Consider the following 24,503-nt stretch of genomic DNA (forward strand, 5'->3'; position numbering starts at 1 on the left):
AATACAGTGTGTGATCTCCTGTCCCAGCCTGAGGAACAGTGAGCCTGTCTCTCAATAATAATAATACAGTGTGTGATCTCCTGTCCCAGCCTGAGGAACAGACAGTGAGCCTGTCTCTCAATAATAATACAGTGCGTGATCTCCTGTCCCAGCCTGAGGAACAGTGAGCCTGTCTCTCAATAATAATAATATTACAGTGTGTGATCTCCTGTCCCAGCCTGAGGAACAGTGAGCCTGTCTCTCAGTAATAATAATACAGTGTGTGATCTCCTGTCCCAGCCTGAGGAACAGACAGTGAGCCTGTCTCTCAATAATAATAATAATAATACAGTGTGTGATCTCCTGTCCCAGCCTGAGGAACAGACAGTGAGCCTGTCTCTCAATAATAATAATAATACAGTGTGTGATCTCCTGTCCCAGCCTGAGGAACAGACAGTGAGCCTGTCTCTCAATAATAATAATACAGTGTGTGATCTCCTGTCCCAGCCTGAGGAACAGACAGTGAGCCTGTCTCTCAATAATAATAATAATACAGTGTGTGATCTCCTGTCCCAGCCTGAGGAACAGACAGTGAGCCTGTCTCTCAATAATAATAATACAGTGTGTGATCTCCTGTCCCAGCCTGAGGAACAGACAGTGAGCCTGTCTCTCAATAATAATAATAATACAGTGTGTGATCTCCTGTCCCAGCCTGAGGAACAGACAGTGAGCCTGTCTCTCAATAATAATAATACAGTGTGTGATCTCCTGTCCCAGCCTGAGGAACAGTGAGCCTGTCTCTCAATAAGAGTAAGAACTAGAGGCTGAGTGTGGATGTGGAGAGTGCTCACCACTTACCTTGTTGCTGCTCAGAGTGGGCGAGAGGGCGAAGGGACTGACTTTCATTGGCTGGACCTAAAAAATCACAACCCAAGAACAACCAGTCAGAGAGGGGCACTGATTCCACTCATTAATAATACTTATACTACTACTAATAATAATAATAACAACAATATAAGAAGCTACCTGATGGTTGGAATCTGGACCATTCTTCTCGGAGTCTGAGAGAGAGAGGAAAGATTAGTCAGGAAACAACAGAATGTTATTAGTGTGATAATTATCTGTCGTGGGCAGTAATGTAGCACAGATTCATAAAGGCATTTCTTTTTGCTTAATGAGCATTTTCACACAGTCGGAAACTGTGAGAAAAACAGAGGAGAGAACACAGAAGGGAAAAGGTGAAGTGACAGAGGGAGGGGAGGAGAGAGATCTTATCAGATCCCACACACTGACAGTGACACACTGACACACCGAGAGACACACTGAGAGGCACAAACACACTGACACAGAGACTCTGTAGCACACTGACACACCAAGAGACACACTGAGAGGCACAGAGACACTGAGAGACACAGAGACACTGAGAGACACAGAGACACACTGAGAGACACTGACACACTGGCATATTTATATGCAGAGAGACAGAGTACCTGTGCTCTCCAGCTGAGAAGAGTCCACCCCTGACTTCTCAGCCTCTGCCGGCTTCGACATCCTGATATCTGAGAGAGAGCAGAGAGCTGGGTCACTGCACCGTAGAGGAGCAGCCAGAACAATTCTGGGTCGGAAAGAAATGTCACGCACTGTCAGTCCCTTCAGGTAGCGCACTATTCAAAATCCTGAAAGGTTGTTGACAAAGTCAACCAAATGATCCCTTTACCTTCCACAGTGGAACTAGAATGCAAGGGCACAGCAGGAGGTTACGACTGAGCACAAAGACTGTATAACTTTACACAAAGGGTGGTGGGGGTCTGGATCGAGCGTCTGGGATCGGTCTGCTGGGATTCTTCGGGATAAGATAACTTGGGACCGATCAGCTGCTGAGTAACTGAGGGAGCCCTCCCCGCTGTACGGCATTATCTTCTGATGTTCTTCGAAAACAGACAGGGAGGCAGGGGTCCCTCAGTTACTCATCAGCGTGGTAATTGGATCTCTAATAATGAGAACATCAACAGACACTTTGGCACTGGTTTCCTGTCTTCACTCAGACTGAAACTGAAGACCAACACACACCCTCCCTCAACACCACTCCCTCTCTCGGTTGCTGACTGTCTCACAAACATGCACTCAAAATTCACAATCTCTCTCAGTGACAATACTTTCCGAATACTCTGTACCGTCTCTCTCAGTGACGATACTGTCCGAATACTCTGTACCCTCTCTCTCAAGTCTCAGTGACGATACTGTCCAAATACTCTGTACCGTCTCTCTCAGTGATGTTACTGTCTGAATACTCTGTACTCTCTTAGTGATTATACTTTCTGAATACTCTGTAGCGTCTCTCTCAGTGATGATACTGTCTGAATACTCTGTACTGTCTCTCTCAGTGATGATACTGTCTGAATACTCTCTATCTCAGTGATGATGCTGTCTGAATACTCTGTACTGTCTCTCTCAGTGATGATCCTGTCTGAATACTCTGTACTCTCTCAGTGATGTTACTGTCTGAATACTCTCTCTCAGTGATGATACTAACTGAATACTCTGTACTGTCCCAGGCCCAGATTCATGTGTGATGCCTCTGCTGTATCCGAGCCCAGCGGCACCCTGGACCCTGGGGGAGGGGGGTGGGGCTCCTCCCCCATCACCCCTCACCCCTCACCCCAGCCGGGATGACATCACCGCACCGCGGGCGCAGGGACAGGCTGAGTGAGCTGTTTTTACAGACTCATCGAAACGTGAAGCTTTCAGTTGCGCCTGTTCCCCCATTTGCATGAGCCCGTGAGTCACCACTCTCGCTCTCTGAAACCCATGCGCCCTTCCGGCCCGCCGCCGTCTGGAGGAGCCGGGCTCAGCCCCCGTCTGTGGGAGAGACGCTCACGTCTGCTCGACAGCGGCTGCAGGAGCACTTACATTCGGTTAGAAGAGTCTGTACAGGTCTGGTCACCCTGTAATAGCAAAGATGCTGCTCTGGGATCCAGAACAGGAGACACTTCTTTACGCAGAGGGGGGTGGGGGTGTGGAACAAGCTGCCCGGCCATGTTGTTGAAGCCGATACCCTGACTTTTCTCAAGACTCAGCTGGATGAGATCCTGCTGTACACAGAGGGGGGTGGGAGGGGGGAACAAGCTCCCCAAGCACATTGTTGAAGCTGATCCCCTGGCTTCTCTCAGGAAACAGATGGATGAGATTCTGGGAACAATTAGCTACTAACTGCTAGTCTGTTCAGAACTGAAGATATATACACAATGTCAATGTCCCAGGCAGTCACCAACCTCAGCACAACAGGTAGGGAGTCGGTAGTGTCAAATGTGTCTGTATTAACCCCTCTCTAACCTTTTCCCCACTATACACTTTCCTTCCTCTTTGTTCCTCGTCTCTGCTCTCCCTCTCTCTTGTAATGCAGGGGACAGATTTAAGCGTTGCGCTCAGCTGCCCTGTGACTCATGATGACCTCATCCCTTTTGTTCAATATCACTTCCTGTTTTATCCCTTGTGCTTCCTGGGGACAGCCCCTGAGACACAGAGACTAGGGGCATGAGAGGAGAGACCCACACAGCACTAACACACACCACTTCTAACTGACATGTGTGAGCAACACGACACACATAACCACAAAACACACTGACATGTTGAGACACGCACACTCCCACACATGGTGAACTACACACACAGTGAAACACACACTCTCACACAATGAGAGACACAGACACACCCACACACGGTGAAACAAACTCTCTCAGACAGGGAGAAACACACACACACTCTCACACAGGGAGAGACACACACACTCTCACACAAATAGAAACACACACACACTCTCACACAGGGAGACACGCACACACTCTCACACAGGGAGAGACACACTCTCACACAGGGAGAGACACACACACACTCTCACACAGGGAGAGACACACACACTCTCACACAGGGAGAGACGCACACACTCTCACACAAGGAGAGACACACACACTCTCACACAGATTGACACAGAAATAATTATTTGCTGACGCACAAATCAAACTTCCCTTTTTTAAGAAATGCAAAAACACTTAACGAACAACTAATTATAACTGACACCTGCAGCACATAAACATCTCCTACGCCTCCTCTCTCTCCTCATCTCCTATCTCTCCCCTTCTCTCCCCTCACCTCCTTACCCCTCCTCTCTCTCCTATCCCTCCCGTCCCATCACTCCTCCTCGCTCTCCTCACCTCCTTTCACTCCTCCTCTCTCTCCTCACCTCCTATCCCTCCTCTCGCTCTCCTCACCTCCTTTCACTCCTCCACTCTCTCCTAATCTCCCATCCCTGCTGTTCTGCCACTCTCATCATCATTTAGAAAGGTTAGAGTATTAAAAAGGTCATTCTAAGTCATTGACACCAGGGGGCAGTAATGTCTCAAAATTAGATCAGGAAGATTTTACAGTGTTGATAACCTCAATCACTAATCCGGCTCACGGTACACACATTATAATCCCAGTGAATCACTAATCCAGCTCACGGTACAATCAGACCAGTCCAGCCTGGAGAGTCTCAGACTGCTCTGCCAGTGTCAAAGGGAGTCTGATTATAATCCCAGTGAATCACTAATCCAGCTCCCAGTCCAGTCAGTCCAGTCCAGCCTGGAGAGTCTCAGACTGCTCTGTCACTGTAGAGAGATTTATGTGTATTATTTTAAGCTATGTGTAGGCCCCAGTTTTTCTTTGAGTATTTGAGAGGTATACTCAGTGTGTAGGCCAGAATATTTCTATGTGTGTATGGTGTGCTGTGTGACAGTGAGAGTGTGTGGGGTGTGCACTAGTGTGTGTTACAGTATCGGTGTACAGACGTGTGTAGGGTGTGCTGTGAAGACCAGAGATGTTTAATTTCTTCACTGGTCTTCTCACTTCCTCTGTCTACTTCCTCTCAGACTGCTGGCTCGTTCAGAGGGTGTAAAACCCAGAAACTTACTGTCAGCTTGGCTATTAATACACACTGCTACACACTGAGAGGAGTTACTGTCATCTGTGCTATTAATACACACTGCTACACACTACACACTACTACACACAGACAGACTTAGATGAAGTACTGTCTACAGGGGTATTAATACACACAGACACACTGATGCGTCTATGTGTAATGTGAGCCATAAATTGACTTTGAACTCTATGATACACTGAGACACATATTCTGACCCACCGAAACTCTCTGATGCTCTGAAACACTGATAGTCTGATGCACTAACACACTCTGACACGCTGGTACTCTGATACTCTGACACACTGAAACACTCTGATACTCTGATATACTGATACTCTGACACACTGAAACACTCTGATACTCTCATATACTGATACTCTGACATTGAAACACTCTCTGATACTCTAATATACTGATACTCTGACAAACTGATGCTATTCAATTCAATTCAAGGTGCTTCATTGGCATGAGTAAAATCAGTGTTGCCAAAGCAAAACAAATACAATTAACATAAAACAAAAGTCTACAGACATTTACAATAAAGACACAATCATAACATATTTACATATAAACATATGGAGTATTATTGGGAGACAGGCTCACTGTTCCTCAGACTGTGACAGGAGATCCACTCTCTGATACTCTGAAGTACTGATACTCTGACACTGTAGCACTCTGATACTCTGACACTGACACTGAGACGCTGACATCTCTATGTAAACTGATAATATCTTCATTACTTATTGACTCTCCCTTCCACCTCTTTTTCCCTGTCTGTCTGACAGTTAGAATCCAGTGTCTCACACTGGCGCTGTGTGTGTACAGTTAGAATCCAGTGTCTCACACTGGCGCTGTGTGTGTGTACAGTTAGAATCCAGTGTCTCACACTGGCGCTGTGTGTGTACAGTTAGAATCATGTGTCTCACACCGACGCTGTGTGTGTACAGTTAGAATCCAGTGTTTCACACTGGTGCTGTGTGTGTGTACAGTTAGAATCCAGTGTCTCACACTGGCGCTGTGTGTGTACAGTTAGAATCATGTGTCTCACACCGACGCTGTGTGTGTACAGTTAGAATCCAGTGCCTCACACTGACGCTGTGTGTGTACAGTTAGAATCCAGTGTCTCACACTGACACTGTGTGTGTACAGTTAGAATCCAGTGTCTCACACCGACGCTGTGTGTGTACAGTTAGAATCCAGTGTCTCACACTGGCGCTGTGTGTGTACAGTTAGAATCCAGTGTCTCACACTGGCGCTGTGTGTGTACAGTTAGAATCTAGTGTCTCACACCAACGCTGTGTGTGTACAGTTAGAATCCAGTGTCTCACACTGGCGCTGTGTGTGTACAGTTAGAATCCAGTGTCTCACACTGGCGCTGTGTGTGTACAGTTAGAATCTAGTGTCTCACACTGACGCTGTGTGTGTACAGTTAGAATCCAGTGTCTCACACTGACGCTGTGTGTGTACAGTTAGAATCTAGTGTCTCACACTGGCGCTGTGTGTGTACAGTTAGAATCCAGTGTCTCACACTGACGCTGTGTGTGTACAGTTAGAATCCAGTGTCTCACACTGGCGCTGTGTGTGTACAGTTAGAATCCAGTGTCTCACACTGGCGCTGTGTGTGTACAGTTAGAATCCAGTGTCTCACACTGGCGCTGTGTGTGTACAGTTAGAATCCAGTGTCTCACACCGACGCTGTGTGTGTACAGTTAGAATCCAGTGTCTCACACCGACGCTGTGTGTGTACAGTTAGAATCCAGTGTCTCACACTGGCGCTGTGTGTGTACAGTTAGAATCCAGTGTCTCACACTGGCGCTGTGTGTGTACAGTTAGAATCCAGTGTCTCACACTGGCGCTGTGTGTGTACAGTTAGAATCCAGTGTCTCACACTGGCGCTATGTGTGTACAGTTGTAATGTATAATCAGTGTGTCAATCAGTATCTCAGTGTGTTAGTCAGTCCCACAGTTGCTAATCCAGCACTGATACCCCCCATTACTCACAGCAGGACACTGACACATCACAGAAACCCCTTGTCCCAGATGACTGAGTTTTTAACAGTGGTACCCCTGACTGGCAGCGAGATCAATATCCTGATCTATAAGGACTGTGTCTATCTGACACAGCGAGGTGCGTTTCCAATTCAGCAACTCTGAGAGGAACTTGTGACAGACAAGCGCAAAGTCTGAACTCGCCCGGGTGTAACGGCACATTGTTAATTACTGCAAGCCCGGTAATGAGCAAAACCATCACCAATCACTCCACTCCCTTCCTCTCCCACTGCCCCAGCTCTCCCAGCACAGACGCGTCCCCCCGAAAACATGCTAAAGCCACCCGGCAGTTGATTAGTTCATTAATTGATCAGGATTAATTTAGCAGCAAATATCTCAGTTTGCGAACTTCTAGCTCTTACCTGGAACCCAAACGTTAGAGTGAACCATGGTCCAAGCCCGTGCCTCCTGCCTGTCTGTCTGTCTCTCTCCCTCTCTGTCTGTCTAATCACTTCTCCTCTCACTCCCCCTCTCTCTCCGCGCCAGCGAGCGAAAGTGCGGACCGTGATGACAGGGAGAAACAGTCACTTTCTCCCTCGCCGCCCGCCGCCCGCCGCCCGCCGCCCGCCTCTCTCTCCTCCCGCGCCTCCGCCCCGCCCCCTGCTTCCTGTCAGAGAGACGCGCAGCCAGAGACACAGAGACGACACAGAGACACACAGGGGGCAGAGACACAGAGAGACACTCAGGGGGCAGAGAGACACAGAGACACACAGGGGGCAGAGACACAGAGAGACACTCAGGGGGCAGAGAGACACAGAGACACACAGGGGGCAGAGACACAGAGAGACACTCAGGGGGCAGAGAGACACAGAGACACACAGGGGGCAGAGACACAGAGAGACACGCAGGGGGAAGAGAGGCACACAGGGGGCAGAGACACAGAGACACACAGGGGGCAGAGAGAGACACAGAGAGACACACAGGGGGCAGAGACAGAGAGACAGGGACTGAAAGGCAGAGAGAGAGACTCTCAGGCAGGAGGGACACAGCGCTGCCAAGAGCTGGGGTGAAAGCAGGGCGACAGGCAGCTGGAGTCGCGTGCGAGAGAGGGCAGCAGGAGGGAGGGGGAGAGGAGGAGAGACGGAAACAGACAGACGGAGAGGAGGAGGAGAGAGAGCGCGGACGGGGGACTGAGGAAAGTGCTGGGGTGGTGTGGAAACTCTTCATCACTGTCCGCGTGCTTCAGCATGAGGCAGTTCACTCCGCCTTCTCGTTCTGTCCCTCTCTGCCTCTCTCTCTTCTGCTTTGCTCTGTACCCCTCTCTCTCCTCCCTGTACCCCCCTCTCTCCTCTCTGTACCCCTCTCTCTCTTTCCTCTGTACCCCTCTCTCTCTTTCCTCTGTACCCCTCTCTCTATCCTCTGTACCCCTCTCTCTCTATCCTCTCTGCACCCCTCTCTCCTCCCTGTGCCCCCTCTCTCTACTCTCTGCACCCCTCTCTCTCCTCCCTGTGCCCCCTCTCTCTACTCTCTGTACCCCTCTCTCTCCTTCCTCCCCCCCCCCACTGTCCCTGTACCCCCCTCTCTCTCCTCTCTGTACCAGCTCTATGATAAAATAAAAAGCTAAAAACCGTATTGTTTAAAAATAACACATAAAATAACGTTACAATAATTGTATTAATATTTTTGTCTCTTTCCGTAAGAAAAGAAAAATGTTGTCGTGCAGTACCTCGATGTGACCGCATGGTGGCAGCATTACCCATCAATTCCTATGTTTGAGCTCTCTCAGTGTTTACAGCGATAGCGAGCCGGAACAGCAAGTTGCGGGTCTTCAATCCGGTCAAGACCTCGTTTACTTAACTACTGTACTCGATTAACTGACCCACTAATACAGAGTTCAAATAAGTTAAGGTCCAGTCCTGTTGGACCAGGAGGACAGCCGGTCCAGTGGGTCAGGTCCAGTCCTGTTACACCAGGAGGACAGCTGTCAGATTGAGAGTCTAATAGATACTGTACCAAACCCCTTTTTTTAGGGGTCACATCTGTAAAGGTGGTTGAATGAGTTACTGCCTGTCTAACTCAGTTCTCTGTGCCACCAGGCTGGGCACAACAGACTCAATGCTGTCCCTCAAACACATATTTAAGAAACTACAAAGCATTCCCAGCACTGAGTTTCCTCAAGTATTTAATTTGTTAATTGATTTAGATAGAATTAGAAACAGACTATTGTCAGTGTCAATGGGATTCTGATTATAATCCCAGTTAATAACTAATCCAGCTCACAGAAAAGTCTGTCCAGCCTGGAGAGTCTCAGACTGCTCTGACTGTGTGTCTGATTATAATCCCAGTTCATAACTAATCCAGCTCATAGTAAAGTCAGTCCAGTCCAGCCTGGAGAGTCTCAGACTGCTCTGTCAGTGTCAGTGAGTCTGATTATAATCCCAGTGAATCACTAATCCAGCTCCCAATCCAGTCAGACCAGTCCAGCCTGGAGAGTCTCAGACTGCTCTGTCAGTGTCAGTGAGTCTGATTATAATCCCAGTGAATCACTAATCCAGCTCCCAGTCCAGTCAGTCCAGTCTGGAGAGTTTCACCGTATAACACCATCGTCACTGCTTCGTCCTTATCATACAGTCTGAAGTTTAAACTCTCTCTCTCAGGCTGCAGTTTGGCAGAGCTGGTCAGTCGCTGGAGTGACATCAGTGGACACAATGCTGCACTCTGATAGGCCAGTGCTGCCCGCTGCCTGGCAACAGCACCAAGAGGTCTGTGCGTGTGCGCGCTATGATCGTGTGAGCGCGTGCACGCGTGTGCATGTGTGTGTCTGCGTGTGTGTGTGTGTGTGTGTGTGTGTGTGTGTGTGAGCGCATAGGTTTGTGTGCACGTGTGTGTGTGTGTCACTTTCTGAGCTGCTGTGTAAGTGCATGCATAGGTGTGGAAGCACTCTACCACGTTCACATTTTGAAACCTGTGATGTTTCAGCTGCTAGGCAGCCCCAGAGTGAGTCACCGATCTCTGTTTAAATCCTAATCCTTTGTTACCGCGTATCTGTCAGTGGATTTGTGTTCTTATTATAGTGTGCATGTAGTTCCAATATGTGGTGTGTGTGTCAGAGTGTGCATCAGTGTGAGTATAGGTGTTAGTAGTGTGTGTATCAGTGTGACTATCGGTGTGTGTAGCAGTGTGTGTATGGTGTGAGCAGTGTGTGTACCGGTGTGTGTATGGTGTGAGCAGTGTGTGTACCGGTGTGTGTATCAGTGTGTGTACCGGTGTGTGTAGCAGTGTGTGTATGGTGTGAGCAGTGTGTGTACCGGTGTGTGTATCAGTGTGTGTATGGTGTGTGTATGGTGTGAGCAGTGTGTGTATAGTGTGAGCAGTGTGTGTATCAGTGTGTGTATGGTGTGAGCAGTGTGTGAGCAGTGTGTGTATAGTGTGAGCAGTGTGTGTATCAGTGTGTGTATGGTGTGAGCAGTGTGTGTATCAGTGTGTGTATGGTGTGAGCAGTGTGTGTACCGGTGTGTGTATGGTGTGAGCAGTGTGTGTACCGGTGTGTGTATCAGTGTGTGTACCGGTGTGTGTATCAGTGTGTGTATCAGTGTGTGTACCGGTGTGTGTATCAGTGTGTGTATGGTGTGTGTATCAGTGTGTGTACCGGTGTGTGTATCAGTGTGTGTACCGGTGTGTGTATCAGTGTGTGTATGGTGTGTGTATCAGTGTGTGTATGGTGTGTGTATCAGTGTGTGTACCGGTGTGTGTATCAGTGTGTGTATGGTGTGTGTATCAGTGTGTGTACCGGTGTGTGTATCAGTGTGTGTACCGGTGTGTGTATCAGTGTGTGTATGGTGTGTGTGCAGCCAGGGCTCCAGGGATCTGTGGTTATTGTAACTGACACGGTCGCTCTATTCTCTGGCTCATATTTCTGGGTGGATCGATACCCCTGACTCCCGACAAGACAATAATCGCGTGTACGCAACTCTCTCGATCACATACATTATTACTGCCCTCTCCCCTGGGCCAGAGAGGAGAGAGAGAGGAGACAGGGGAGAGATGGAGAGAGGAGAGAGACAGGGGAGAGAGGGAGAGAGGAGAGAGACAGGGGAGAGATGGAGAGAGGAGAGAGAGACAGGAGAGAGGGGAGATAGGAGAGAGGGAGAGACAGGGCAGAGGGGAGAGAGGAGAGAGCCAGGAGACAGAGGGGAAGGGAGAAACAGAAAGACAGGAGAAAGAGGGACAGGGAGAGGGAGGAGAGAGGGGAGAGAGAGAATAGAGAGAAGACAGGGGCAGGTAGAGACCTGGAGGGGGAGAGAGAAAGGAGAGAGGGAAAGGGAGAGAGGGAGAGAAAGGAGGGAAAGAGGAGCCGAGAAGGAGAACAGGAGGCGGGGGATGGGCTGGACGATATTGTACAATAAAAGAGGGAATTAGGAGGAGAGGGACAGGGATGAAGGATTCGTGCTGTCTTTTTCCAATAAAGGAGAGAATGAGAGACAGGGAGAGAGGGAGGGAGGGGGAAAGACAGATGGAGGTGAAAGAAGCTCACTCTTGTCTTTCCAATAAAAGTACAGAGACAGAGGGAGAAGCCTGATATATGAATGCCTTTTTATTATGATGAAGACTGAGAGAGACTGTGTGACTGGGCCAGCACGACAGTGGGACAGAGGACGGAGAGAGAGGGGGATAAAGAGAGAGTTCACAGTGACCTTTAACCCCTGACTGAAGACCCCCAGAGCCCCTGAAGGACTGGGGCTCTCAGGGACTGAGCAGGTCCAGTTACTGTCCTCATGAGCCCAGATTCTCAGTGGCCTTTAACCCCTGACTGAAGACACTAGGGACCCTGAAGGACTGGGGCTCTCAGGGACTGAGCTGGCCCAGTTACTGTCCTCATGAGCCCAGATTCTCAGGGATCGTGTTGTTGCCCAGGCTGATGAAGTGTGTGTTTGCCTGTGGGCCTAGTGCAGGGACAGCAGCAAGAGCAGCACTGTTTACCACACTCTGGCTTCCAGGAGCACTTTCCTGCTGTTGACAAGAGCCCTGTACAGCAGCACTCCAGTTCCTGCGGAACACACATTTCCCGAAGCGATCCTAAACAAGCTGATCCATCTTAATTCTCACCCTACTGTGTCAGAGAGGGATCACTGACCAATCAGGCAACACTTGAGAAATTAGCATCAGTCATGTTTTCAGGTGCAGGCTGAGCCATTCAGGGCCAAAGGTCAAGGGTCGCTCTCAGAGTGTGCGGCTCAGTACCTTAAGGACCCTCAGCACAGCGCCACAGCCAGGTCAGAGGTCACTGTCTCTATCACTGCAATGCGGTCAGCCAGTGCGCAGCATTACAGCTGTGACTCCTCTGAACTGAACTGTTACAAGACAAACTTTACAGGATTGTACTGTCTGCTAGGGACTCACTGACACCCTGACGGACTGTCACCCTGAGAAACACCCTGGCTCACTGACACACTGACTGACTGTCACCCTGAGAAACACCCTGACTCACTGACACACTGACGGACTGTCACCCTGAGAAACACCCTGACTCACTGACACACTGACGGATAGTCACCCTGAGAAACACCCTGACTCTCTGACACCCTGACGGACTGTCACCCTGAGAAACACCCTGGCTCACTGACACACTGACTGACTGTCACCCTGACTCACTGACACCCTGACGGACTGTCACCGTGAGAAACACCCTGACTCACTGACACACTGACGGATAGTCACCCTGAGAAACACCCTGACTCTCTGACACCCTGACGGACTGTCACCCTGAGAAACACCCTGGCTCACTGACACACTGACTGACTGTCACCCTGACTCACTGACACACTGACGGACTGTCACCCTGAGAAACACCCTGACTCACTGACACACTGACGGACTGTCACCCTAAGAAACACCCTGACTGACTGACACCCTGACGGACTGTCACCCTGAGAAACACCCTGACTCACTGACACACTGACGGATAGTCACCCTGAGAAACACCCTGACTCTCTGACACACCGACTGACTGTCACCCTGAGAAACACCCTGACTCACTGACACACTGACGGACTGTCACCCTGAGAAACACCCTGACTGACTGACACACTGACGGACTGTCACCGTGAGAAACACCCTGACTCAGTTCAGTGGTCACTGAGCCTGTCCTCTCTGGACAGCCAGGTCTGCCTGTGTCCAGTGTCAGTGTCCAGGCTGTGGTCACTGGGCCTGTCTTCTCTGGACAGCCAGGTCTGCCCGTGTCCAGTGTCAGTGTCCAGGCTGTGGTCACTGAGCCTGTCCTCTCTGGACAGCCAGGTCTGTCTGTGTCTCCTCTCTCCTCCTCCAGTCATCAGGACAATAGGTAGATGGGATTTGTTTATCACCATTGTGAAAATGGCAAAATCCATGCAGAGAAAACAGGGAGAGGGAATCCGGTTTGGAGAGAGGCAGGGTGGGAGAGAGGAGAGAGCGAGGGAGGGGAGGAGAAGGAGGAGGGGGGTTAGGAAATTGGTCTGGCTAGCGGAACAGCTTTTCACCCTTCTCCCCCCTCCACTCTGCTTTGTATTCTGCACATATGACAGGGAGAGAAAGCTTTATTGCTACCAAGTTGGTATCGATCGGGGCCCCGCGCAGGGGGCAGGCCGACACACACACACCGGAGGCACTTCTGCAGCGACCAAACTCCCCCACCACTCCTCAGCCCATCTCTTTCCCTAAAAACTCAAATTCACGCTCTTAGCACGGGCAGGTGAAAAAATAAAAACCGGGGGGGCGGGGGAGACGCGCCTCGCTCCTCTGTCAGTCAGGTTGCGACAGAAACAACGGGGCCGCGGCCAGGAAGGCGAAGGGCAGAGGAGCAGGGTGTGTGAGGCGTGAGCCTGCTCTCTGATCGGCCTCCGCGCTCCTCTCCTCCCCCGTCTTTCCCTGCACCGCAGCTCCGAGCTGTTTTATTAGTGGACAGGAGAATCAAATCACTGCCGCACACAGAAAAGAACAAAAGACTGGATATACAGTACCTGAACTGTCTGTCCATAAAGTGGTCTGTACTGCACACACACACACCTATAGACTGATTCTGTACTGCACACACACACACCTATAGACTGATTCTGTACTGCACACACACACACACCTATAGACTGATCTGTACTGGACACACACACACCTATAGACTGATTCTGTACTGCACACACACACACACCTATAGACTGATTCTGTACTGCACACACACACACCTATAGACTGATTCTGTACTGCACACACACACACCTATAGACTGATTCTGTACTGCACACACACACACCTATAGACTGATTCTGTACTGCACACACACAGACACCTATAGACTGATTCTGTACTGCACACACACACACCTATAGACTGATTCTGTACTGCACACACACACACCTATAGACTGATCTGTACTGCACACACATGCATATCTATACACTCATCAATATGATCACACCCATATATACACAGTGATCACACAAAATATAAAAATATACAAAAGACAGACACCGCACTTGTAAATTTCTATACACTAACCAGTACAGATAGCAATCAGACTCTTACACAGTCAGGATATTAATGTTACTGCTAGTCTGGAACAGAGAGCTTTAAAGTAGCACCAGTCACACAATGATTTGTGAGATTGTATGATCTCAAACACACACTGTGACACCAAAAAAAAACACTACTGGCCCACTCCTGTTATAATCACCCCTGAAATCCACCAGACACACCTGACTGGACTGGGGAGACTGCTAGAGATTCTCACATTTCTCCATCATCATCCTCAGAGCTGTAGAGTCACTGTAGAGACACTCAGTCCAGCTCCTCTGTATCTTCACACTAACACTCCTTCATCATCATCAGAGCTGTAGAGTCACTGTAGAGACACTCAGTCCAGCTCCTCTTTATCTTCACACTAACACTCCTTCATCACCATCAGAGCTGTAGAGTCACTGTAGAGACACTCAGTCCAGCTCCTCTGTATCTTCACACTAACACTCCTTCATCATCAGAGCTGGAGAGTCACTGTAGAGACACTCAGTCCAGCTCATCTGTATCTTCACACTAACACTCCTTCATCATCATCAGAGCTGTAGAGTCACTGTAGAGACACTCAGTCCAGCTCCTCTGTATCTTCACATTAACACTCCTTCATCATCAGAGCTGGAGAGTCACTGTAGAGACACTCAGTCCAGCTCATCTGTATCTTCACACTAACACTCCTTCATCATCATCAGAGCTGGAGAATGTGTCATGCTTGAGCCTTGAGCCCCGATTCCTGAACCCCAAGCCCAGAGCTCTGAACACTGAACCCTGAACGCCGAGGCCCGAGCCCCGTGCTCTCAGTCCCAGAATCTGAACCCTGCACCCCAAGCCCTGAGCCCTGAACACTGAATCCCGAACTCCGAGGCCCAAACCCTGTGCCCTCAGCCACGAACCCTGAACCCTGAACCCTGAACCCCGAACCCCGAACGCCGTGCCCTGCGCCCGGCCCCTGGCGGAGCGTGGCGAAGGCAAGATCTAGCCGAGATCGGTGACGAGGAGGGAGGCCTCTCCTGTCATTAAGAGGGAGTCCCCCACACAGGAAGGGGGGCCGGGGAAGACCTGCACTTCATTGAGAAAAACAGAGAGAGATGCTGTTTGGCATCGGGAGAAAGCAGACAATTATCTGTATTGATTAAAGCTGCACGGCGCTCTGAAGACTGAGAAAACTATGACCGGATCAATAGAGAGGGGGAGAGGGAGGGGGAGAGGGACAGGATGGCACAGCGAAGTCAGAGGAGCGAGAGAGTGAGACGGGTGATGAAGAGCAGACAGTGAGAGACGGGTAATGAAGAGGAGGGTCAGTGAGAGACGGGTGACGAAGAGGAGAGACAATGAGAGACAGGTGACGAAGAGGAGTGTATCAGTGAGAGACGGGTGATGGAGAGCAGACAGTGCGAGACAGGTGATGAAGAGGAGAGACAGTGCGAGACGGGTGATGAAGAGGAGAGAGAGAGACGGGTGATGAAGAGGAGAGAGAGAGTGAGAGATGGGTGATGAAGAAGAGAGAGAGTGTCAGTGAGAGACAGGTGACGAAGAGGAGACAGTGAGAGACAGGTGACGAAGAGGAGAGTGTCAGTGAGAGACAGTGATGAAGAGGAGAGACAATGAGAGACGGGTGACGAAGAGGAGAGTGTCAGTGAGAGACAGTGATGAAGAGGAGTGTATCAGTGAGAGATGGGTGACGAAGAGGAGTGTATCAGTGAGAGACGGATGATGAAGAGGAGGGTTGGTGAGAGATGGGTGATGAAGACCAGAGACAGTGCGAGACGGGTGATAAAGAGGAGAGAGAGTGTCAGTGAGAGACAGGTGATGAAGAGCAGACAGAGATGGGTGATGAAGAGGAGAGTGTCACTGAGAGACGGTGATGAAGAGGAGAGAGAGAGACAGGTGATGAAGAGGAGAGACAGTGAGAGACGGTGATGAAGAAGAGTGTCAGTGAGAGACGGTGATGAAGAGGACAGAGAGACGGGTGATGAAGAGGAGAGACTGTGAGTGATGGTGATGAAGAGGAGTGTCAGTGAGAGACGGTGATGAAGAGGACAGAGAAACGGGTGATGAAGAGGAGAGACAGTGAGAGATGGTGATGAAGAGGAGTGTCAGTGAGAGACGGGTGATGAAGAGGAGAGAAGGCTCAGGTGTGGAGGGCTGGGGGGCTGAGGGGGGAGAGGAAGGAGAGCCCGAGACAGACAGATTACAGGTGAGTCATTAGGTATGCATGACATCACAGATCACCTCCCCCAGCACCTTGGGAACCAGTGCCTTGGAAACAGTCGCTAAGGGAACAGACGAGCTGGAGAGGAGAGACACAGGGAGAGAGGGAGAGAGAGGGAGACAGTGGGAGAGAGGGAGAAGGGAGAGAGGAGAGCGGAGAGAGGAGAGAGGGAGAGGCTAGGGTGTGAAAGGAAGAGTAAACCAGCAAAGCCAGCCTGATCAGAACCCCTCTGCACCCCAGGATGCAGGAGGTCCCATGGCCGCCTGCAGTACTACAGCTCACACCCTCTGAACCAGGAAGGACCTGGAGGCCATGCAGTTTCCATACGACAGGAGCCCAAGCAGCTGACCACAGGTCACTGGAACCCTGAGACACAGATGCTGGCAGGGCTGTGGGCTGCACACCTGACTGGCACTGGTCAGCAGCTGGATCCCTGCAGGTTTCACAGCATCATCATTCAAACAGAACTAATCCAGCTCCCAGTCCAGTCAGTCCAGTCCAGCCTGCAGACTCTCAGACGGCTCTGTCAGTGTCAGTGAGTCTGATTATAATCCCAGTGAATCACTAGTCCAGCTCCCAGTCCAGTCAGTCCAGTCCAGCCTGGAGACTCTCAGACTGCTCTGTCAGTGTAGTGAGTCTGATTATAATCCCAGTGAATCACTAGTCCAGCTCCCAGTCCAGTCAGTCCAGTCCAGCCTGGAGACTCTCAGACTGCTCTGTCAGTGTCAGTGAGTCTGATTATAATCCCAGTGAATCACTAGTCCAGCTCCCAGTCCAGTCAGTCCAGTCCAGCCTGGAGAGTCTCAGACTGCTCTGTCAGTGTCAGTGAGTCTGATTATAATCCCAGTGAATCACTAGTCCAGCTCCCAGTCCAGTCAGTCCAGTCCAGCCTGGAGACTCTCAGACTACTCTGTCAGAGTCAGTGGGAGTGTCTCAGTGGGTGTGTGTTAGTGTGCGGGGGTCAGTGGGGAGTGTGTCAAGTGGGAGTGTCTCAGTGGGTGTGTGGGAGGTTGCGGGGGGTCACTGGGGAGTGTGTCCTGGAGTATTTGGCTGGTCAAGGCACGCCCCCTCAGCCCCCCTCTCTCTCGCCCTGCCCCCACAGCCCTGTGTTTAACCTTGACCCCGGCGACTGTGCCCCTGGTAATCCAGTCACCCCACGGCTGCCTCTCCCCTGCGCCGAGTTCAGCTCATTCATAGTAAACAGTATTGATTCTCAGCACGGAAAATAAAAAAGCCATGAATTTTAATGTCCCTGTCTGTCCCCCTCCTCGCACTCTGTTTCCTGAGGGAAGGATGAGGGAGGAGAGGGAGAGGGATTGGGAGAGAGGCGGGGGGCAGTTCTCCTGTCCCAGCTGGGTCTCTCTGCTGTCTTCTCTGCACCTCCGGGGCTCATAAATACTCCCCAGGACACACACCTGACAACCCCAGCCTGTGTCCGAGTCTCTGCGGGCTGCACCCTCAAGTCCTGGGAGTACTGCTGCTGCAGTAAGGAGTACTGGTGTCACTGGAACTAATCCTGCAGCTAGTATTACTGCTACTGTCTCCCTACTGCCCCTGGAAATACTTCTGCTAATCTAACTAATACTGCAGCTAGTTATACTGCTACTGTCTCCCTCCTGCCCCTGGGAGTACTGCTGCTACTGCAACCAATACTGCTCCTAAAATAACTAATACTGCAGCTAGTTATACTGCTACTGTCTCTGTACTGCCCCGTCGAGTACTGCTGCTACTGTAACCAATACTGCTGCTAACATAAGTAATACTACAGCTAGTTATACTGCTACTGTCTCCCTCCTGCCCCTGGGAGTACTGCTGCTACTGTAACCAATACTTCTACTAATATAACTAATACTGCAGCTAGTTATACTGCTACTGTCTCTGTACTGCCCCTTCGAGTACTGCTGCTACTGTAACAAATACTGCTGCTAACATAAGTAATACTACAGCTAGTTATACTGCTACTGTCTCCCTCCTGCCCCTGGGAGTACTGCTGCTACTGTAACCAATACTTCTACTAATATAACTAATACTGCAGCTAGTTATACTGCTACTGTCTCCCTCCTGCCCCTGGGAGTATTGCTACTGCAGTAAGGAGTACTGCAGTCACTGTAACTAATACTGCAGCTAGTTATACTGCTACTGTCTCCCTCCTGCCCCTGGGAGTACTGCTGCTACTGTAACCAATACAGCTGCTAATATAACTAATACTGGTGCTAGTTAAATCTATACTGTTACTGTAACTAATCCTACCATACTTGCTGTAACTTATCCTGGTAATGTTTGCTGTAAATAATATAGTTACATTAACTAGTTACAAATATTAGTCTACCTAATACTCCTACTGCTGTAAGTAATGCAGCAACAGAAAGTAATACTGATGTCGTGACTGTAGTAATAATGTAATGTAACTTTTACAGTAACACTTCTGTTTGCTACTATCATTAATACTTCATCTAACATTGCACCTCATTTTATTGCTGCTAATAACGCTACTGTCCAAATAAATAGTGCTGTTTCTTCTGTTACTGTAATTAATGCTGATGCTGTCATTAGTGTCACTAATTGTTTTACAGATACTGTAACTAATACTCCAGCAGTTTCTCTACCTAATACTACTACTCCTACTGCAACTAATACTTCAACAGGTACTGCAATTAATATTCTTACTGTTACTGCAACTAATTTAACAACAGTTGCTAGAAGTAATATTGCCACTGCTACTGCAGCTAATACCCCAACAGTTACTGGAACTAATACTCCTGCTGCTGCTGCAGCTAATACACCAACAGTTACAATTACTAATACTCTTTCTGCTACTGTAACTAATACTCCAACAGTTACTGCAACTAATACTCCAGCTGATACTGCAACTCATACCCCAAAAGCTACAGGAACTACAGGAACAGCCTGGTGCTACTGTAAGTAATACTCCAACAGTTTCTAAAACTAATACTGCTACTCCTACTGAAACTAATATTCCAACAGCTACAGTAACTAATACTTCTACTCCTACTGCAACTAGTACTCCAACAGGTACTGCAACTAATACTGCTACTGTTAGTACGAGATCCTCTCCCTTTACAGCTGGATCTCTCCCTCCTCTGCCTCGCTCTCAGTATTGATTTTGCTATCAGCTGTGGCTGGGCTCAGACAGGGGCCAGAGCAGGCAGACAAAACCAGACTTCATCAACTGTCACCGAGCTCTGAAACATCTCCTTAATAATCACTCTATTGCAGCAGAGGTGGGGAAGAGTGAGACCAGTTCTGCATAGGAGCGGGCCGGCTGACAGGGTACCGCCTGGGGTCCACGGGTTTCTATGGCAACCAATTAATTAAACAGATGACCAGCTTAATAGAGTAATTGAGAAGATCATATCCAAAATTGAAAATGGTCTATCATTCTCCTACCAATCCATCTCCCTCCCTCCTCTCTCCCTCCATTCCACTCTCCTCCCTCCCTCCATTCCAATCTCCTCTCTCCCTCCCTCCATTCCACTCTCCTCCCTCCCTCCATTCCAATCTCCTCTCTCCCTCCATTCCACTCTCCTCCCTCCCTCCATTCCAATCTCCTCTCTCCCTCCCTCCATTCCAATCTCCTCCCTCCCTCCATTCCAATCTCCTCTCTCCCTCCCTCCTCTCTCCCTCCATTCCACTCTCCTCTGCTCACTGGACAGACGTGTGAGGAGAGAGGGAGGTGGGAGCAGGAGTTCAGGAGTACAGAAGAGGGAGAGGCAGCTGAGGAAGAAACCAGGGAGAGGGGGAGGGGGCGATGGGAGACAGAGGTCAGGGGGTCACCTCCCTTCACTCTCATGGAGTCACTGTACTGACACACACACACAAAACACGCACACCGAAACTCACTGACACACACACACAAAACACACACACTGACACACCCAATGAGACACACTCTTCTACTCCGGTGACACACACGCAGCTGCTCTCCTGACACACATACACGTTGTTGTTCTCCTGTAACTCTCACAGCTGTTTTCCAGTGACACACACAGTCGTCTTTATGGGACTCTTCTCACTGACTCGTCACAGTGCCTGGTTAGCTGTCATTAACATGATGACAGGACCTTGATACCACAACACAGACCTCCAGCAGAGTCTCTACACTGAGCTGTAGGAGGCGCTCTGCCTCAGACAAGCTGTTAAACTGAGGGCGTGACAGGTCCCAGGACACTGCTGTGTGTCTCCCAGGTGGGGCTGCTGTGTGTGTGTCTCCCAGGTGGGGCTGTGTGTGTGTCTCCCAGGTGAGGCTGTGTGTGTCTCCCAGGTGGGGCTGCTGTGTGTGTGTCTCCCAGGTGGGGCTGCTGTGTGTGTCTCCCAGGTGGGGCTGTGTGTGTGTCTCCCAGGTGGGGCTGTGTGTGTGTCTCCCAGGTGAGGCTGTGTGTGTGTCTCCCAGGTGGGGCTGCTGTGTGTGTCTCTCCCAGGTGGGGCTGCTGTGTGTGTGTCTCCCAGGTGGGGCTGCTGTGTGTGTCTCCCAGGTGAGGCTGTGTGTGTCTCCCAGGTGGGGCTGCTGTGTGTGTGTCTCCCAGGTGGGGCTGTGTGTGTCTCCCAGGTGGGGCTGCTGTGTGTGTCTCCCAGGTGAGGCTGCTGTGTGTGTCTCTCCCAGGTGAGGCTGCTGTGTGTGTCTCTCCCAGGTGAGGCTGCTGTGTGTGTCTCCCAGGTGGGGCTGCTGTGTGTGTCTCCCAGGTGAGGCTGTGTGTGTCTCCCAGGTGGGGCTGCTGTGTGTGTGTCTCCCAGGTGGGGCTGTGTGTGTGTCTCCCAGGTGAGGCTGTGTGTGTCTCCCAGGTGGGGCTGCTGTGTGTGTCTCCCAGGTGGGGCTGTGTGTGTGTCTCTCCCAGGTGAGGCTGCTGTGTGTGTCTCCCAGGTGGGGCTGTGTGTGTGTCTCTCCCAGGTGAGGCTGCTGTGTGTGTCTCCCAGGTGGGGCTGTGTGTGTGTCTCCCAGATGGGGCTGTGTGTGTGTCTCCCAGGTGAGGCTGTGTGTGTGTCTCCCAGGTGGGGCTGTGTGTGTGTCTCTCCCGGGTGAGGCTGCTGTGTGTGTCTCCCAGGTGGGGCTGTGTGTGTGTCTCCCAGGTGGGGCTGTGTGTGTGTCTCCCAGGTGGGGCTGTGTGTGTGTCTCTCCCAGGTGAGGCTGCTGTGTGTGTCTCCCAGGTGGGGCTGTGTGTGTGTCTCCCAGGTGGGGCTGTGTGTGTGTCTCCCAGGTGAGGCTGTGTGTGTGTCTCCCAGGTGGGGCTGTGTGTGTGTCTCTCCCAGGTGAGGCTGCTGTGTGTGTCTCCCAGGTGGGGCTGTGTGTGTGTCTCCCAGGTGAGACTGCTGTGTGTGTCTCCCAGGTGAGACTGCTGTGTCTCTCCCAGGTGGGGGTGAAGGGGGTCCTCTCCTATACACAGAGCAAATTGGGATCTTTTTCCAAATAAAAGGAATTCCTCTCATTGAAGCTTTCCTGCTTTTGGGAACGTGGGAGCAAGCAGCTCCTCCTGGGACGCTGTGCTTGTACTCTGACATTTACTATTGTAATCAGGATTATTGCTGGAGCTCCATCATTCCGGAGTGGAAAACAGACCGGCGCTGCGTTAATGAAGCGCTGGGGAGGAGGAGGAGGGACAGAGCTGGGGGGAACGGAGAGGAAGGGCGCAGGGCAGACCTCCGGTCTCCCTCCTTCACCCCCTCGGAGAGAGAGGAGGGCGATGGTTTCCTTTTGTCTCGGGACTGAACCCTCCTGCGGGGTTCCCTGCGAGGAAGAGGCAGGGCGTGGGGATGAGGAAGAGTTCCCCACTGGGCAGTGTCAGTGTGTGCAGCAACAGGCCAAGGCCAAGCTGTGCAATCGGATCCTATCGCCTCCTCTCTCCTCCCGTCTCCCCTCTCTCCTGTGCCTCTGCTCCTCTCTCCTTTCGGCTCTCCTGTCTCCCCTCTCTCCTCCTGTCTAGCCCTTCCTCTCTCCCCTTTCTGCTCTCCCTCTCCCCCCTCTCCTCTCCTCCTCTCTGCACACAGGCAGAGGGTGGGACGGCCCGAAGGTCCCAGGGGTTAATAGGACCCCTTCATTATCATAAATCTAATCAGCTAAATGAAATGGAGAGAAGGACCCGGGTTTAGCTGTCCGCACGCCTGCCGGCTCAGGGAGGTGTGGAGAATCTCTCGCCTTAAGTCCCTCCTCGTCTTCAAACTCGGAAGGAGAGAGACGGATTCTTCTGGGACATTTCGGATCGCGGCTCCGGAGCTTCTCCACACACAGTAGGGGCTGGGCCCCGACCCAAACTGTCCGGCACACAATTAGAGCTTGCTGTTCCCATGAGCTCACACCGTGCAGGAGAGGTTAACACCTCTATTTCTGGGCCACAGATTTCAGTAATAAGATTTTTCTGACCAGCTAACAAAGGATCACTTGAGTTTGATAACCTAGTAAGAAATTATATATCCTTAGCTCACCATAACTTCAACCCAACTCACCATAACTGCAACCCATACTAACCCTAATCCCTCATCCCTAAAACACGCATCTGACCCCTATCCCTAACACCTAACGTCTAACCCTTAACAGCAACATTTAAACATCTAAAATTAACACTTAGCTCTAATTCCTTTCCTACACCCTAACGCTAACATTAATCACTAAACCCTAACTCCAACCCCTAACCCTGAGACCTAACCCCTAACCCCTAACCCCTAACCCCTAACCCGACACCTACAGTAACTCCAACGCCTAACCCTGAGACCTAACCCCTAATCCTGACACCTAACTCCTAAACTCCTAAACTCCTGAACTCCTGAACTCCTGAACTCCAATCTTAAAACCTAACCAAAACACCCCATAAGCACTGCAATACAGAGGCCACACAGAGACAGGACAAGGACAGGGGACAGCAGGACAAGGGAAAGGAATAAGACAGCAAGAAGGGACTCTGTGTGGGGGGTATTAATCAGACAGGGCGATCGAGAGAGAGGAAGGAGGGGAGTGCGAATACGAGCGGGGAGAGGAGAGGTGAAAGGTCAGGCAGATGAATGAGCAGTTAGTTGTTTACCAGGTGATTTGCACTAATGGTCTGTAAATGGAAAAGGTCTGTTCATGCCATTCCTCAGGAGGAGAAATTCAATACCAGTTAGAAAGCTTAACGAGGCTTCGGGACTTCATATACATTAATACATCTGGCCCGTCAACACATCCTTACAGAGCTCTGCTGGCGGTCTAGCGACGAGCTAGAAAACGCTGGCACTGTGTGTGTACAGAAAGAATCTAGTGTCTCACACTGACCCTGTGTGTGTACAGTTAGAATCCAGTGTCTCACACCGGCGCTGTGTGTGTACAGTTAGAATCCAGTGTCTCACACCGGCGCTGTGTGTGTACAGTTAGAATCCAGTGTCTCACACCGGCGCTGTGTGTGTACAGTTAGAATCCAGTGTCTCACACTGACGCTGTGTGTGTACAGTTAGAATCCAGTGTCTCACACTGACGCTGTGTGTGTACATATTGAATCCAGTGTCTCACACTGGCGCTGTGTGTGTACAGTTAGAATCCAGTGTCTCACACCGGCGCTGTGTGTGTACAGTTAGAATCCAGTGTCTCACACCGGCGCTGTGTGTGTACAGTTAGAATCCAGTGTCTCACACCGGCGCTGTGTGTGTACAGTTAGAATCCAGTGTCTCACACCGGCTCTGTGTGTGTACAGTTAGAATCCAGTGTCTCACACCGACGCTGTGTGTGTACAGTTAGAATCCAGTGTCTCACACCGACGCTGTGTGTGTACAGTTAGAATCCAGTGTCTCACACCGGCGCTGTGTGTGTACAGTTAGAATCCAGTGTCTCACACCGGCGCTGTG

General features: G+C 50.5%; 1 protein-coding gene and 1 long non-coding RNA gene across 8 annotated transcripts in view; one reads left to right on the plus strand and one right to left on the minus strand.

Annotated features, from left to right (window-relative positions):
• Nucleotides 1–24,503, plus strand: part of LOC148640272 (uncharacterized) — a 178,441-nt gene that overhangs the window by 113,814 nt on the left and 40,124 nt on the right. The window lies entirely within an intron of this gene.
• pou2f2b (POU class 2 homeobox 2b) overlaps nucleotides 1–24,503 on the minus strand; it is a 49,992-nt gene that overhangs the window by 21,654 nt on the left and 3,835 nt on the right. For 5 of the 7 annotated variants that reach the window (XR_015930529.1, XM_088620504.1, XM_088620500.1 and 2 more), the window contains exons 2-4: nucleotides 1,470–1,538; nucleotides 1,006–1,040; nucleotides 838–894 (exon numbers count right to left, since the gene is read on the minus strand). Coding sequence is in view for 6 of the 7 variants with exons in the window: in XM_088620504.1 (XP_088476630.1) it covers nucleotides 838–894; nucleotides 1,006–1,040; nucleotides 1,470–1,538 (161 nt within the window). In the remaining variant the exon portion in view is untranslated. Of the gene's footprint in view, nucleotides 1–837; nucleotides 895–1,005; nucleotides 1,041–1,469; nucleotides 1,539–2,889; nucleotides 3,067–7,350; nucleotides 8,362–24,503 lie in introns of those variants that run through there. The other 2 variants (XM_088620501.1, XM_088620502.1) reach the window with 2 other exon arrangements.

Source organism: Lepisosteus platostomus, chromosome 26 (genome assembly GCF_059453375.1).
Source record: "Lepisosteus platostomus isolate fLepPlt1 chromosome 26, fLepPlt1.hap1, whole genome shotgun sequence".
Taxonomy (NCBI): domain Eukaryota; kingdom Metazoa; phylum Chordata; class Actinopteri; order Semionotiformes; family Lepisosteidae; genus Lepisosteus; species Lepisosteus platostomus.